At 42.5% G+C, this 16,636-nt stretch overlaps 1 protein-coding gene across 1 annotated transcript in view; it reads right to left on the reverse strand.

Moving 5' to 3' along the window:
* Dcbld1 (discoidin, CUB and LCCL domain containing 1) overlaps positions 1-16,636 on the reverse strand; it is a 70,366-nt gene that overhangs the window by 6,331 nt on the left and 47,399 nt on the right. The window contains exons 5-8 of the mRNA XM_055599390.1: positions 14,105-14,177; positions 8,248-8,381; positions 1,958-1,998; positions 376-463 (exon numbers count right to left, since the gene is read on the reverse strand). Coding sequence (XP_055455365.1) covers positions 376-463; positions 1,958-1,998; positions 8,248-8,381; positions 14,105-14,177 — 336 coding nt within the window. The remainder of the gene's footprint in view (positions 1-375; positions 464-1,957; positions 1,999-8,247; positions 8,382-14,104; positions 14,178-16,636) is intronic.

The following is a 16,636-nucleotide window of genomic DNA, read 5'->3' on the forward strand; positions in this document are numbered from 1 at the left end:
ATGGTGAATGCCTTTGTTCTATGCGTGAGAAATGAGGCATAGCAGACAGTTCTGGGTGACGTGATGGGGGTGGGAACAGAACCCAGGTCCTGGGTCTACTTCAAAAGGAGTATGTCAGCTCCCAGATGTTGCTCCAGCAGTGCTCATGTGGAAAGCCTTTATCAAAGGTCTCTGTGTGATGAGAACTGCATAGAGTGTAGTGCTGGATAACATCTATGCCAACATCTGGACCCAACTTGTTTTAAAAATATAAACTTGCATTTCATCTCTAAAGAAAGCATAAATTACTTTTGTCAGAGTGATGCAAAAAGTTAACTAATAAACTGTTATGTATATGATTAGAGAAAAAAAATGAAAAAGTGTAAATTCACATACTTTCTACAGACTGCAAAGGTCCCTATTCCAGCCAGAAGGAGGGTAATGAAGATCACAGATGGAATAGCCACGGTTGTAATATCCAGTCCTAGAGGATAAAGCCACCATTAGATCACAGATGACCCACAAACAAGACACATGACCTAAAACTGCTCAGAGCTGGGAGCAGTGGTGTTCAACTTTAACCTCATGACTAGGGAGGCAGAGGCAAGAGGATCTCTGTGAATTTCAGGCCAGCCAAGGAGACACACAGTGAGACCCTGTCTCAAAGACTCTAAAATAAAATAAATAAGGGGTGAAGTAAATGCTGAGCCAAGTCTGGAAAAATAAAATTGTTTTTCCACCAGGAAAGGGCAGCTTTCAGTGCTCCTCAGGATTAGCTTTTAGTCTGAGATTCTTGCTGGGTTCAGGTTACTCCCCCAAATCAGAATTACAGGTCAAAGGAGGAGGCCGCATATGGCAGTCCTGGCGAGGCTCTTTATCCTCAGTGTCTACAGCTGTTACCAGCCTAGAGAGCCATGGGGTCCTCATTGTCAGAGCCGAGGTACTTTCTCTAAGAGGAACTACAGCCTGATGGTATAGCAGCATTTTACTCTGCTACTGAAAATGCCATGTTTCTCTAGTACTCTTTCTGCCTCAAATGAAGAGGAGTCCCTGTCCCAGAACAGGCCCTTGGCTGAAGGAACTGTAAACAAACAGAGGATATCACTCTGCACCTTTCTTTGTGATCCTCGGGAAGAAAACAAGAACAATTACAAATAAAAATGTCAGCAGGGCATGGTGACGCAAGCCTTTGGTCCTACCTTTGGTCCTAGCTTGGGAATGGCAAAGGCAGGTGGATCTTTGAGAGTTCCAGGCCAGCCTGATTTACATATCCAATTCCAGGCCACCTAAGGTTACATGGTGAGATCCTGTTGCAAAATACTAACAGCCTTCAAAGTAGAAATGAGTAGCTCATGAACAAGAAGTAAAGAAAATTAGGATGTAAAATATTGGTCGATTTTAGCCATGTCATTCATAAGAGTGAAATTTCAGGGAAATCTGACAATTTAAATGTTGTGGGAGGGAATGGTTAATTAATGGCACATTCACATATAGTAATTTAGAAAACACTCAGAATTCAATGTTAAAGGGAAAATGTATAGTATGTTACTGCTTATTATTGTGATACATGTGTATATATATTACTATTCTTCATTTTTTGAGAGAGGGTCTCATGTAGCCCATGCTGACTATAAACCTGAGGATGATCTTGAACTCCTGACCCTTTTGGCTCTACCTCAAGGTAGGTCATTTGCCTAGCAAAGATCAGACCTAGCACCACCCCAGGAAATAAAGAAAATAAAACAAAAATAATACACCAGAAAAGCCTTGAACTACATAATTACATAGTCTTGGGCTTTGCAGGACTAAATTCCCACTGAAGACTTTTAAACAATCAGCTTTTTCCCCCACCTCTCCCACCCCCACAGACAGGGTTTTTCTGTGTAGCCTTGGCTGTCCAGGACTCCCTTTGTAGACCAGGCCGGCCTCAAACTCACAGAGATAGCAATCAACTCCTTATGAAAGTCATGATCCTTACCTGTGGAGGTAAACAGAAAGCGCTTTTCTGACAGAGAACCACTGAAATAAAAAAGACCAACGGGAGGCACGTGAGTGAGTTGCTTTGTTAGACGCCGGAGCCCAGCTTGGCACTGCCCTGGAGGGTTCACAGAGCCACCACCACCCTTGAGGCAAGGAATCTCATCCTGCTGCTGGCTTTCTGTTATCATTTTCATCAGCGTTTTACAGATCAGCTAACTAAAATACCATCTTAAATTCAAAAGACAGGTGACAAAGGCCAGACTCTGAGACATGACCTTTTCTAATAGGATGCATTCATTGTACAAAACACATTTAGCTATAACATTCTAACACATGTGCATGAGGTTACTTTGACTATAGTTACTCTCCACCATCCTCACTCCAAACTCCCCATGGCTCCTCCAACCTAAAGCCATCTATCCTAGTGTACTTTCTATAACTGTGACAAACGTCATGGTCCAAAGCATCTGCAGGAGGAAGGCTTAGGTCATTTTCTAACTCTTAGAGCATACTCTATCACCAAAGGAAGTCAAGGCAAGAACTAAAGACAGAAACCAGGATGCAATAAGTGAAGCAGCAGGTGTGGTGGGCATACCTTTAATCCCAGCACTCGGGAGGCAGAGGCAGGCGGATCTCTGTGAGTTCGAGGCCAGCCTGGTCTACAAAGTTCAGAACAGGCAAGGTTACACAGAAAAAACCCTGCCTCAAAAAAACAGAAAACAAACAAACAAACAAACAAACAAAACCGAACTATAACAACAAAATAACCACCGCAGAGTGGGTTGTGATGCCACACATCTTTAGTGCCAGCACTCAGGGAGGCAGAGGCAGGCATATTTCTGTGAGTTTGAAGCCAGCCTGGTCTACAAAGCAAAGTCCAGGACAGCCAAGGCTACACAGAGACACCATGTTTTTAAGACAGAGAGAGAGAGAGAGAGAGAGAGAGAGAGAGAATTTACTAAGAGCCTCTCTTGTCTGATATTTAATTTTATTTTTCTGAATGTCCCAACACAGCACTACATTGGAAACATGACCCCCAAAGATCACATCAACCACAAACACCTATGATTGCTTGCTCTCACTGCCATAAGACACCAAAATATTTACTTTTTTTTCTTTGTTGTCAAAGAAGGAAAGGATAATTCTGAACATGAAGATATGGGTGTCGCGAGATGCTCAGTTGATAATGGGACTGCACAGTGGTCTATGAAACCCACTGCAGCAAGCTCTTCTGATCCCTACATGAATGATGTGGCATACACATACATACACACACACACACACACACACACACACATTTTTAGAAGTAATAAAAAAAAACATTTTAATTAAAAAAGTAAGGACACCAGGGAAGGTTCTGCTAACAGCTCTCTGCCGGGCCTTCCTCCATTATCAGCTGGCTTCTGATGTCCATTTCACTGTATCAAACTAACTAAATAGGACAAGGTCACATTAAGGGTAGACAAGCCCTCCCCTTAAAAACTGCCACCCAGGAGAGGGCAGGGCTCTCAGGCACCCACAGTGGGTTGAATAAATTCCATCAAATTACAGGAATAAGAGGCCTCCCCCAGGGCTCCAGAGACAGTCTGGAACAGTCTGAGGTAAACACAAAGGAAAGGCTTTCCCTTCTGATGGTCAGAGCCTCCTCCTCAGGATGAGGTCAGTCCCTCTTCCTGATTCCATTCTGATCTCAAGTAGAGGAAGTGTCCTGACCCCGGGATGAGTCTCGGCAGTCTGGATGTTTACTTTAGGGACCCTTCTTCCTCAGCTGCAGTGCTTCCTTCAGTGTTTTCTTCCTGAACACCAAGCAATCATGTGTGGGAACAGAAGTTCAATGACCGAAAGTGCAGCAGTTCCCCAAGGGTAAAGCACCACAGATACAAACAGCTGCTCCCTGCAGACCTGGGATCTAAACAAGCAGAGGAGACTGGCTGGCTTACCACACCATACAGTTGACTCCCGGCTGAGCAATGACCAGGGACAATCACAAGAACCAGGAAGAAGTACAATGCTTGGTATAATTCTGGACTTCCTACTCCCACCAAAACAAAACCAAGAAAATAAGTTCAAATAACGACATGCTCTATAGCACCAACCTCTAACAAGCTGCTAATCATTTACATTTACATAAATATTTGGCATGCAAATTTAACTTCAGGTTTTGTGAAAATGATATTTATTCATTAAGTCTAATTGCTACCTGGGTAATTGAGAGAATGAAACCTACACTTAACTCAACCATTTTAGTTTTCTTCAAAAGTAAAGCAAAATCCAAGCAGTACAAGTTACAGCTTTCTTTTAAATGAAGCATTTAAATGTATACAACAAAAGGCAAAGTATTTGAAACCAAATCTAATTGAGAGCCTTATATCCTCCTCAAATACATCTAGCTTCAATAGAAAACAACAACAAAACAAACAAACAAACAAACAAACACACAAACAACAACAAAAACACTGAAAAGACATGTAGAAAATCCTCAAAAGGCCAAGTGCAATGGCACATGCCTGTAATCCCAGCAGTCAGGGAGGCAGAGGCAGGCAGATCTCTGTGAGTTCCAGGCCAGCCTGATCTACAAAGCAAAGTCCAGGACAGTCAAGGCTACACAGAGAAACCCTGTATCGGGAGGAGGAAAAAAAATCCCCAAAGATCGAGATCAAGTTGTCATATAACGGTTTACAGTAGGATGTATAAACAATTAGTTTTACCATAAATGGGATATAAATTTAATGTTCCAAAGTTTGAGGTAATATATGTGTACACATACATGTATGGACTGGAGAGATGAAAAGATGGCTCAGAGGTTAAGAGCATTTTTGCTCTTCCAAGAGGTGCTAGGATTGATTCCCAGCAACTACATGGTGGCTCACAACCTTCTGTAACGCCAGGTCTAGGTGACCGGCTGACTTCTGATCTCTTCGGGCATGAGGCATGCACACAGTACACATACAGGGATGCAAGCAAAACACTTAGACACAGGTAAAAGCAAGACAAAATCCAGTATATGCACTCTCGGTATACACATATGTGTTAGCTGGGTGTGGTGGACCACCCTTTAATCTCATCACCCGGGAGGCAAAGGCAGGCAGACCTCTCCAAGTGTGAGACCAACTTGGTCTACATTACAAGCTGCAAGTCTCCAAGCCAGCCAGCTAGCCAGTCAGCCAGGCAGGCAAAACAACAACAACAACAACAACAACAACAACAAACAGGAAGAAAAGAAAAAGTGTGTATATGGTATAATTTCGTTTATTCCAGTGATGACATCAGTTCCTACTGCTGTGCATGGTGACGGCATACCTGTGACCCTAAAGCTTGGGAAGAGGAAATAGGAGTTCAAGACCAGCCTGGCTAACAGTAAAGCTGCAGGCTACCCTGGGCTGAGACCCTTTCTTGAAACAAAACAATCAACAAAAAAAATATATCTGTGAGAAAAGAATGCTCAGTGATCTCTTTTCGTTGTTAAAATCCGACCTGGAAAATGAAGGCAAATGGGACCTCATGGCAGGTGGGAGCAGTGAAAATAAGCCTCCATCACTGTGTGCAGCATACCTTCTCTTCAGTGGACCAGCTTTTGTGGATTGCAGCCAGCAGGACTTGCACTGTCTGTCTTAGACCAGAATGCTTCTACCAGTAACCATATCCACCCCAAAAAGGAAAACTGTTTTGTTCTTTCTCCTCAGCCACCTGCCAGCCAGCCTGTTTGGCTATGAACTTGACAGGAGAGCAGCCATCTCTACTCTTCTCTGGCATTTTTTTTTCCCTCAGCCTTTGACTCTGTCCCGCTAAGCTTTGCTCTTTCCTTTCACCATATCCATGAGTGGCCTCTTTCGTGAAGCTCACATGAACAACTTCTCTCCTAACCCCAGCTGCTCCTTCTAAATCCTGATCCCAGGAGCCTGGGCCACCAAGAGCCCAATCTGGAAAAAAAATTTTGCGTCAGTTTTTACTTGTAACTTCTTGAGTGGGTTTTTTGTTGTTGTTGTTTGTTTGTTTTTCAAAAAATTAGAGTGCGTTTTCCTATAAAAGCAACACCACTGTTGACCCACACCTTTGCTAAACTATATTTATGGACCTTTTCAAGATGACATCAGACTCATCAAACCTGTGCTAACTTGGGAACTTATCTTCTATTGATAACGTGATCTTCCCCTTCCCCCAGGTTTTCTGACACAGCGTCTGGTATCTACAGACCAGGCTGGACTGGAATTTACAGTCCTCTTGCTTCAGACTCTCACGTGCTGGGACATCATACATGCTTATAATGGAATTCCTACCAAGCAAGATAGCCCACACTTATGAGGGTTGTCTTAGTCAAGACTGTGATGAAACACCATGATCAAAAGCAAGTTGGAGAGGAAAGGGTTTATTTGGCCTATGCCAAATAGCTGTTCATCACTGAAGGCAAGGCAGGAGCTGATGCAGAGGCCATGGAGGGGTACTTGCTCTCCATGGCTTGCTCAGACAGCAGGGCCACCTGACCAGGAATGGCCCCACCCACATTGGGCTAGGCCCTCCCATTTGAATCACTAGTTCAGAAAATGCCCCAAATGCTTGCCTACAGTGCCATCATATGGAGGCATTTTCTTAACTGAGCTTTCCTCCTCTCGGATGACTAGCTTGTGTCAAGCGGACATAAAACTATCCAGCACAAGGATAAAAGAGTGAAATATAGTCTTGGGCTTTCTGTGAGCAAGAGAGGTCTGGGGTGCTGGGGAGTGGCTGGGAGGTCAAGTACTTGCCTAGCATGACGGAGCTCTGGGCTTGATCTTCAGCATTGAATAAAATGGGTGTACACCTCTAATCCCAGAGCTATAGCAGTAGGGTAGGAAGGGTCAAGTGTTCAGGGTCAGCAGAAAACAATAATTAAAAAGGGGACCAGGGAGCCAGATGTGGTGGCACACACCTGTAATTCCAGTACTCTGGGAGGTAGAGGCAGGCGGATAGCTGTCAGTTCGAGGCCAGCCTGGTTTACAAAGCCAGTCCAGGACAGTCAAGACTACACAGAGAAAACCCTGTCTCAAAAAAAAAGGGTGGTGGTGAGGGGGAACCAGGGTAAAATAGTAAGGTTAGAGATTGGCATGCAGAGAGCCGAGTGTGGAAGATACCCTCATATCTTCCACATTCATTTCCTGTTTCATTCCTATACATAGATCACAAAGTGTGTGGAGCTTCTATCCTGAGCCTTTTCCTTGGGACTAAAACTCTGTGGAAACTTGTCCAAAACACAATCGTCATACAAGGAAACATTTACAGGAACAGGCAGAGGACAGGGGAGTGGGGGAAGGAAGAGTGAAAGGTGGGTAGGTGGAAATCTGGAGCCTTTCCAGGAGCACATCTTCCTCATTGACTCTCCATCAGCAGGGAGCCTCCTCCACCTCTCATCACTGCCCCTCAGGTGTGTGGGCGCCTGCACTTCGGAGCAGCTTACATTAGTAGGATATTAGCAGCTCTGCATGTCTCCTAAACGCTAAGGATATCAGAATGTGTACAAAGCTTACTTTGAAATGTTTAAATCAGTTTACATACCCCCGCCCCATGAAGCAATCTGAGACATTATCACACGAAGTTGCCAACACATAATAAAAGCCATTGCTCGGACTCTCTCTCTCACTCGCTGTGCCCCCTCCCTTTTTTTTTTTTTTTTACTCCTCAAGAAATGGTCTCTAGGAATCTTTGAGGGTGGGGAGCACTCAGTGGTTCTATAAATATCTCAGTTCCCTGTCCTCTTCAGTATAAGATAAAATTGGAGATCATCTCAGCAATTTACTGAAAGTATAACAACCCACAAGGAATAAGCATTACTTCTCTCCCACAGATGCAGCTGGGAGTGAGAGCACTCTTCCACACCCAGGCTCAGATGTCTGATATTTTGACTTACACGGCAGCATAACCAGGAAGCTCTTTCATTGCTACATTTATTTTCCACATACAGACCATAAATGCTGTTGAACCTCTTGTACATTTTTGAAGATTTACTTATTTTATTTTTTAAGTATATCAGTGTACATGTACCACTTGCATTCCCAGTGCCTGAAGAAGATGCCCTAGAACTGGCATCACAGATGGTTGTGAGCTACCAATGTAGATGCTGGGATTTGAATTTGGGTCCTCTGGTAGAGCAACAAGTGGTCTTAATTGCTGAGTTATCCTAATAGCCCTGTTACATATATTTTCACAGCTGACTACCGCTTGACATCCCTGCTGTCCTTTCAAAACTGTGGGCTGATTAATAATTATTATAATTATTAATTAATTATGGCCTCTCAGAACAAATGAAGTACTTACTGCCGAGATAGCACACCATTGGCCAGGATTCCTTCATAGTGACTTATCCCTTTGCTCTGGAGCAGGTTGATGTGGCCACCTAGCTCATCTGTGATGATCCCGGCGTGGATGGCAGCTTTGCACAACAAAGAGGTCTGAAATAGAGTGACGTGGTCATTCAGCATTCACGGAACTACAAGTTTAAGACAAAGCTGGACTTTTCTACTGTTTGCGGGTTTTGTTTTGTTTTTTCAAGACAGGGTTTCACTAGCCCTGGCTATCCTGAAATTCAGTATGTAGACCAGGCTGGCCTCAAACTCACAGATCTGCCTGCCTCTGCACCTGCCTCTGGAGTGCTGGGATTAGAGGTACACCAGCTGAGTTTTCCATTTTTGGTTGCTTAGTACACAGCCTATGAATAATGCCTCTCCATGGCCACAAAATCTGAGCCGAGTCAAGGAGTTTGCCTTGTTCTGCTGCAATTAGCAAGGTCCTGCCAACCACCACATGTGCTAGTGAAGTTACAAGGACTCTTCAGGGTCTTAAGAGCAATTCAGACTAGGGGAGCTGAAAGAACCCATCTGTGTAAATGTTTTATTTCCTCAGATGAGGGGATGAGATGAGAACCATTCCTAAGCCTTTCTAGCTCTGTCTGAACTCTCTCTGGATGGGTCAACTCAGCTACTTCTGGCCCAAACTCCTCTCCAATCTGACTGACTCATACTGGGTTCTCTTGGCTTCTTGAATTGCTCTGCCTGGACTCAAACTAATTCTGACAATAAGTTTTAATCTTCTGGCTCCTTCTCGTTCTCTTGCTTATTCTGTCTTCACCTGTGTCTAGCTTGTTCTCTCTGCAACCTGTCTCTGTAAAACAACAACAACAACAACAAAAAACCTCACTAAAAAACTCTTGGTTTAAAAAAACAAACAAACAAAAAAACCCTCTCTTCTCTCTCCCTCGCTACTCTTAAGTAGCCTCTCTTTTCTGTCCTGTTCTCGTGAAAGTTGGGCGTCTCCTATCTCTGACTCATCCTGTCCACTTTTTCTCTGATATATCACTTTGTCTGTCTCTCAGTTAGAGGTTACTTGCAAACATGGGTGCTTTCTTCTACAGACTAACCTTCCCTTCATTGTTTGGGATTAAAGGTGTGTGCTAAGGGAGTATCTGTATTCCAGAGTATATCCGCATTCAGCCAAATCATATTTTTGGATATGATCTCTTGCCAGAGTAGCCATGTTGCTGGAATAACATTCCTCTACACATCTGTCAAAACTGCTCACTATGCTCATGAGCAAATAAAATGTTGGCTATTTCAAGCCACTGACTTCAAGGTGGGTTGTTAAGCACAAAAATATAACGGACCTAGTCTCTCAGAGTTGGTTTATAAGCATAGTCTCAAACAAGGTGGAAGGAAACCTATGCACTATTCAAGAAGTGAGCCTACTGTACCGAAGCTTCATATTAATTCCCTGATTCATATGGCATCAAAACCAAGATGGCTGACAGCCGCTCTATGCATCAGAAAGTTCCACGTGAAATTATGGGAAAAAAAAATCCCAGCATTCATTTATCTCATTTTTGGAATCCTTTCAGTGAGCCCAAAAGCTTGTGACTGCTGGGCCACTTGCTCATGGGAGCTTCAGCCAGCTATAGGTGCTTAGACAAATTCAGCAAAGCAAGAACAACTGACTAGTTATGATTAAGACAGGTTTGGAGGGGGTGGGGGATGGCATTGGCTCTGATGGGAAGTTAAAGAATGACAAGAACTGTAGGGTGAGCTGGTGGTCCAAAGGTTCCCAGAACAGATGTGGGCGGGAAGGCAACAGACAGAGTAGGCACTGGAGCTAAAAAGACAATTCTAAATAAAAGGAGCCGTGTGCTCTCATCTTCCCCAGAGCTCCTTTTCCCTCTCCCTGCTTCTGCTCCAGCACCATGCTTCCCACCATGAGGATAACGAACTAAATGTCTGAAGCTGTAAGCAAGCTCTCAGCTAAATGCTTTCTTTTCTAAGAGTTGCCTTGGTCCTAAGTATCTCTTCACAGCAACAGAACAATGACAAACAAAGGTTCAACTTCCAAAGTGGGGGTCAGAGGATTGAAAAGCATATGTACCCCACTATTGGTATGCTAGAAAAGTGCCAAAGGAAAGGTGTCCTGTGGTCAGATCTTAAGGAGAAGCCCAAAACCTACACTGTAGTGCAGACAAGACAAGACCCGGAATCTTAAGGATTCAAAAAGGCTCTCTAAAGCTCTTCACCTATGGTCTCTGAAGATCCCTTCTGTCTCCACCCCACTGGCACCTTCACTCACACATACTAGCACCAACAAATGCTTGTAATATTTACATATTTTTGCAGACATGCTATTGTATTCTATGCTATTTAATTATTCCTTTTATGCAGCTGGAATTGGCATTTCTGTGCTTATCCATTGATCCTGCTGCTTGCTGCCTTATGGGGCCACACAGAATGAATCAATGCGTTTTCTGTAGTTATTTCTTCAAGATCACATACTCTCAATAAACTGTGTAATCCCAGCACTTGGGAGATGTAGACAGAAAGAGCAGGAGCTCAAGCCCAGCCAAGAATACATAAAGTTCAAGGCCAGTCTGGGCCACATGAAACCTTGTCACAATCAAACAAACCCATGGACACGTCTCCCTCAAGGCAGAATGCTTGCTACTTCAGTGGCTCCTCCAGTTAATTAGTTTTCCAGATTCTGTTTTCTTGATGTACAGGATGCTTTAGTTTGTAAAAAACCTTCTAAAAAAATTACTTGCTACACTGAATGTATTTCCTAACAGGAAGCTCCCATGGAGCAGACTTTAAAATAACGCCCAGGGTCTGCCTCCTGGTAAGCCCCTTATAGAAAGGAAGCTGTGATGTTCTTCCATTAATAACTCATAGAACGTGGCAAAGGGGTGGGATGGCAGCCCTCTCCACTGTATTCCTTATTCGTAGGAGACTAATGTTTTCTGGTATACTTTTTTGTTTTGTTTTGTTTTGTTTTGTTTTGTTTGTTTGTTTTTATGCTAGTGGTTCTTCCTTGCTGACTTCAAGGAAGTATGCACCCATGTTAGGAGGACACATGGCAAGAATGTGAGCAGGACTAGCCAAGATGCAAGAAAGCAAGATCTTCAGCCCAGTGGCCATCAAGTAGCTGAATGTGGCCAGTGTTAACTGTACAGGCAGTCCCACTGGCCTGCTTTTTGGGGAGGGGCTAGCTATCTCTGATCAGTGATCACCTGCTGCCACCACCAGGTGTGTGGTAGATGAAAAGGACTGCACCAGCAGCTCATTCTCTCTCTCCTTTTCACTTACTCTGTCTCTCTTTTTCTCTCTTCAAGGGCACCCTCCCCTCCTCCTATCCCACAATAAACCTCCTTTACACAAAATATGTTGTATAGTGGCACAATAATCATTATTATAACAAACACTCAGCATCGTGAGCTTAAAGCTGACCTGTCACTAGGGGAGCCACAGAGGGGCTATAGCTCCAGCTAACACTTCAGCTGTATCCTTATGAGATCCTGAAGTGGGAACTCAGTCAAACCCTGCTCAGACTCCTAATCCACAGAAAATGGGAGAGATGGGACCGCAAGATGGTTCAGGAGATAAAAGGCTTCTGTGCCATGCCTGACCAGAGTATGATCCCTGGATTCCATCATGGAAAACAAGAATGAGTTCCTGAAATTGTCCTCCCACCTCTACATAGCAGACACTCATCTGCATGTACAGCACACACGCGGGGACATAAACACACGTACATACACAATGTATTGAAGAAAAAAAGCTGAGTATGGTGGTGAATTGTCTCTGATCCCAGTAACGGGGAGACAGAAGCAGGCAGACACTTTGAGTTTGAGGCCAGGATGGTCTACAGAGAGCTCCAGACCTGCCAGGTTCACATGGTGAGACCCTGTCTCTAAGTAAATAAACATATAAATAAGAAATGACAAGTACAGACAACAGATGTTTTCGTAGGCTTGGTGGGTGCCACACTGTAACACAGCTCTTAAGTATCTGACAGATACATGGAAGGTACTAATTGCACTTCTCTAAAGAGACGTGCTTCCAAAAGCGAACGGCAGCCAGGAATGTGCCGCTTGCTTTTAATCCCGGCCTCCAGGAAGCAGAGGCAAGCGAATCTCTGAGTTTGAGGCTAGCCTGGTCTATGGAGCAAGTTCTAGGACAGCCAGGGATATGACAGAGAAACCCTTTCTTGAAAAACAAAACAAAAGCAAAAGCAAACATTGCCCAGCACTTGGTAATAGGGAACCTGAATGCTAGCACCTACAGATAAGTACACCCCACCCCAGGACAACAATAAAACCTTCCCACTGAGAGGGAGGAAACTCCACTTCAATATCTGACTTTTAGTTCATTTAGTATTCTCTATGTAAATATTTTTAAAAGGTATAGACCATTAAAAGGGTCAAAAATTAGGTGTCCCACATGCAGGAAAGAAAAAAAAATAGAGTCCAATAGGTTAGATGAATATCCTGTGTCCAATTTATAAACAAAAGCAATACAGGAAAGAGGAAACAAAAAGCAAAATTACACTATGATCTATTTCCAAATCAGGATGTGCTAAGAGAAAAAAACAACACAAAAAGTAAAAAAAACAACCTGCAAAAACGTTAAAGTCATGTTTTCTCCCTTGCCAGCAGTGCCTTTTCAATCTCTGTAGTGTATGGGTAAGAGGTGCTTCTCCATGCACAAAGATACATCAGTAACGTGTTTCCCAGCAGTAATAGAAGCTGAGAGCGAGACAGAGACAGAGAGACAGAGAGTCCAGACTGCCAGGATGGAAACCTGTAAGTAGAAATAACTAGTGAATTACTTATTAGGAAATAGGACAACCATATTAAAAAAATAATCTAGGATTTATCTTTTTGTGGGAACAATATACATAAAATCTAGAGAGTCCTCTTCAACATAAAAATGGAGCGGTGGGCAGAAGTAGCAAATGAAAGCAGGACAGATGGCTTTATTCTGTGGTGTAGCTAGCCAAGCCACTGGCTCCAGGGTAGAAGCCAAATGAAGTACAGAACTGGGGCTAGCAAAATGACTTAGGGTCAGAAGCAATTGTTACTTGATGATGCCTGGATAAAACAAAGTTGTTCTCTGACCTCCATGTGTTCCATGGCATGTGTACCTACATATGTATTAACAACACACATACACACACAAATATAAAAGAAAAGGTATAGACCCTGAGTTCAAGGACAGAGAGAGATGAATGAAGGAATGTATAAATGTATAAATATGCAAACCTATGGCCTTTTGTGGATACTGGACAGGTGTTCAGATTGGCTCATGTGTTAATCAAAACTAATGCCCAGCCTGTGGCACTATTAGAATGTGGTAGAAGAGTTAGGAGGTTTGGCCTTATGGGAAGAAATTAGGCCACCAAGAATGTGCCACTGAAAGGATCCATGGAATTTCCCTTTCCCTCTCTCAGTTTCCCAGTGATGCTTGGGTAAGCAGCTTGCTCTACCACAAACTCCTCTGTGATACACTGTTCCACCTCAGACCCAGCTGAAACTGACAAAATGTGAGACCTAAGCGAACATTTATATTCTTACAGGAGATTTATCTCAGTTATTCACTACAGAAACAGAACACTGACCCGTACATTGGAATAATACTTCTTAGGTGCTAAAAATGTTTTTATTTTTCATTTCACTTCCATTATTCTTAACTGGAAATGCTGGAAATAAGAACAGATGCATAGACAACTTTGGTTTGAAAATTATTGCATTTCACCGTCTCATGAAAGAGCAAAGTCTGCGTCTGTGTCTCATTCTGCATCCTGTTTCCTTTGATTTGGCAATTAGTTCAGATAAAGCAAGCAACACTTACTCCTAATCACTTACATCTCTGTAGCCATCTTTCATATTCCCAGAAATGTCTCCTGCTATGTCTCTACAACCAGCTGGGCAGAATTTGCTGAAAAAAAAAGAAAAGAATTTATATGTTATCGAGTTACACTGAAACCAAAGAAAAGCACTAAAGGATACTTCAATTTAGACAGTTTTTTTCTTCTTTCATGATGTTGGCATCAGTGTTTTTTCTTTAAAGACAAATGAAAAAGTTGGTTTATGAAAACACAAAACTAATCTAAAATGTTAACCTGGAGACAAGTTTTACGAGAGTTACTTGTTTCCTGTAATGTTCACTAGTATTAAAGTCTTAAAGCAGCTGCCCTAATGTACATCAATTCTAAAATGACTAAGAAATATTTTTAAGGTAAAAGGAAAATTTACCTATATAGTACAACCCTATTCTTATTAAAAGAAATGTTTAAAATATGTAACAGTTTATGTTTGGATGGGTAAAAAGAAAACAAAAAGCAACATTCCTGAGTGTATATGCTACAATAGGTCATTACCTAAATAATACTCTCCTACAGGAATACAATGGAAGCCAGATGTGTAAATTTAAATATTCTAGTAGCTATAATTGGAAAAAGTAAAAAGAGGGCTGGACAATGGTAGAGCACATCTTTAGTCCCAGCCCTTGGGAGCCAGAGGCAGGCAGATCTGTCTGAGTTCAAAGCCAGCCTGGTCTATAGAATGAGTTCTAAGACTGCCAGGGCTGTTACACAAAGAAAGCCTGTCTCAAAACAAACAAACAAAAAAGAAAAGGTAAAAAGAAACAGGAAAAATTAATTAATAGTATACATTTAACATAATTTACCTAAATTCTGTTGATTTCCACATATAATGAAAAACAACAGGAATCAAGGAGATAATTTAACTTTGTTTTTTTTCTAGTACCAGGGCTGTGTTTTACACCTGCGGTACCTCTCACCTCAGACTTGCCATAGTTCAAGTACACAGTTATTAGGGCTACTGTAATGATACTACTACTCTGTATAATAATAAACTACCTTTACAGTTAAAAAGGAATATTTTAAAACTAGGGTTCAGTCAGGCCTCATCATACAAGCCTGTAATCCCAACTAATCTGAAGCCTGAGAGGAGAGGAGCATGTGTTCAAAGACACGTTTGACCTACATGTTTGTATACATAATCACAACAAACAAATAATAAAACAGGGCTCATCTTTCAAGGAGCTTTCCATAAACCTATCACAGAAGATACAGTGGCTGAAAGGTCTAGTGCCAGGGCCGGGTGACTTGTTCAGAGTCTCCTTATCCACCTGATCCAGAACACTGCATACATCTCTAGTTCATCTTTAGTTTTCTTTCATCTCTAGTTTCTTGAAACATAGGCACATCGAGGACAACACTTACATCTTTGAAACATGCTACACACACACACCCATATATCACCCCCCACATATATACTATATACACAGACCATATACATATATACTACACACCACACACAGAGACCACACACTACACAGACACACACACACACCACAAAGTATAAAACCCCTGACAGCTTTGAAGATGAATGCTGTCTGCCCATTTCTATGTACACTACTTGACAATCCATCAGTCTGTCACTTTCTCTTTTTTTAAATGAGATTATAATATAACCACACCATTTCCTCTTCCCTTTTTTCCCTCCAAGCCTCCTACATGTCCCTCCTCCTTGGTCTTTTTCAAACCCACGGCTTCATTTTTCATTAGCCGTTGTTACAGATATTTATATTCATATAGTCCTAAAGACATGAACCCAACCTGCTTGACCTCACTGATGTTACTTGTCTGTATGTTTTCAGGGTTGACCAGGATTCCTCAGTTGCCTATAGTCTTAGTGTAGGGTTGATGCCAGAGACAGATTCCAAAATAGCAGCTGTTTTTTTCCCCCTTTCCTTTCACTTTCCTCTTGCTGCTCAGAAAATTATGATGTAATGACAACTAATTACACCACCCAAATAAATGTTTCATAGTTCTTTCCTAAGGGCCTGTATGGCAGTAGTAATCAAGGAACTGAGAACTACAAACGACCTCCTGCAGCTCAGCAGGGCCTTAAGAAACTGCTTAGTGCCAGACAAGTGTCAGAACATTTAGGATTGCAGAAAACGGAAATGGTGCTGGTGATGCACATAATATAAGACTCCCCGTGGAGCCCAGGTGTTAATCAAAAGCTGTAACAGCTCACACAGATGCATGAATAGCCGTAGTAAGTTAAATGCAGAAAGACTAAATAGCCTTATGCTAACGTAGTCAAATTTTGCTGTCAAATAAGCTGACAATCAAATGAGTAACAAAGAGCTTCCAAAGCTTTCTGTATTCCAGAATTATGTGGTGAGGGGTGTTGGCCTGCGTCAGCGGCCAACTTTAAGCACTACAGAATGGCTGGCCTGCAATGGAACCAATCTGACACCATAATGCTACGGAGTATGCCTGAATACATCCTCCTTCTCTATGATGCCCAGGGCTCTATGACCAGAATACTGAATTCATGTGGTTGGTAAAACTTTAGAGGCTG

This window comes from Psammomys obesus, unplaced genomic scaffold (assembly GCF_907164565.1).
Source record: "Psammomys obesus unplaced genomic scaffold, mPsaObe1.curated_primary_1811, whole genome shotgun sequence".
Lineage (NCBI taxonomy): Eukaryota > Metazoa > Chordata > Mammalia > Rodentia > Muridae > Psammomys > Psammomys obesus.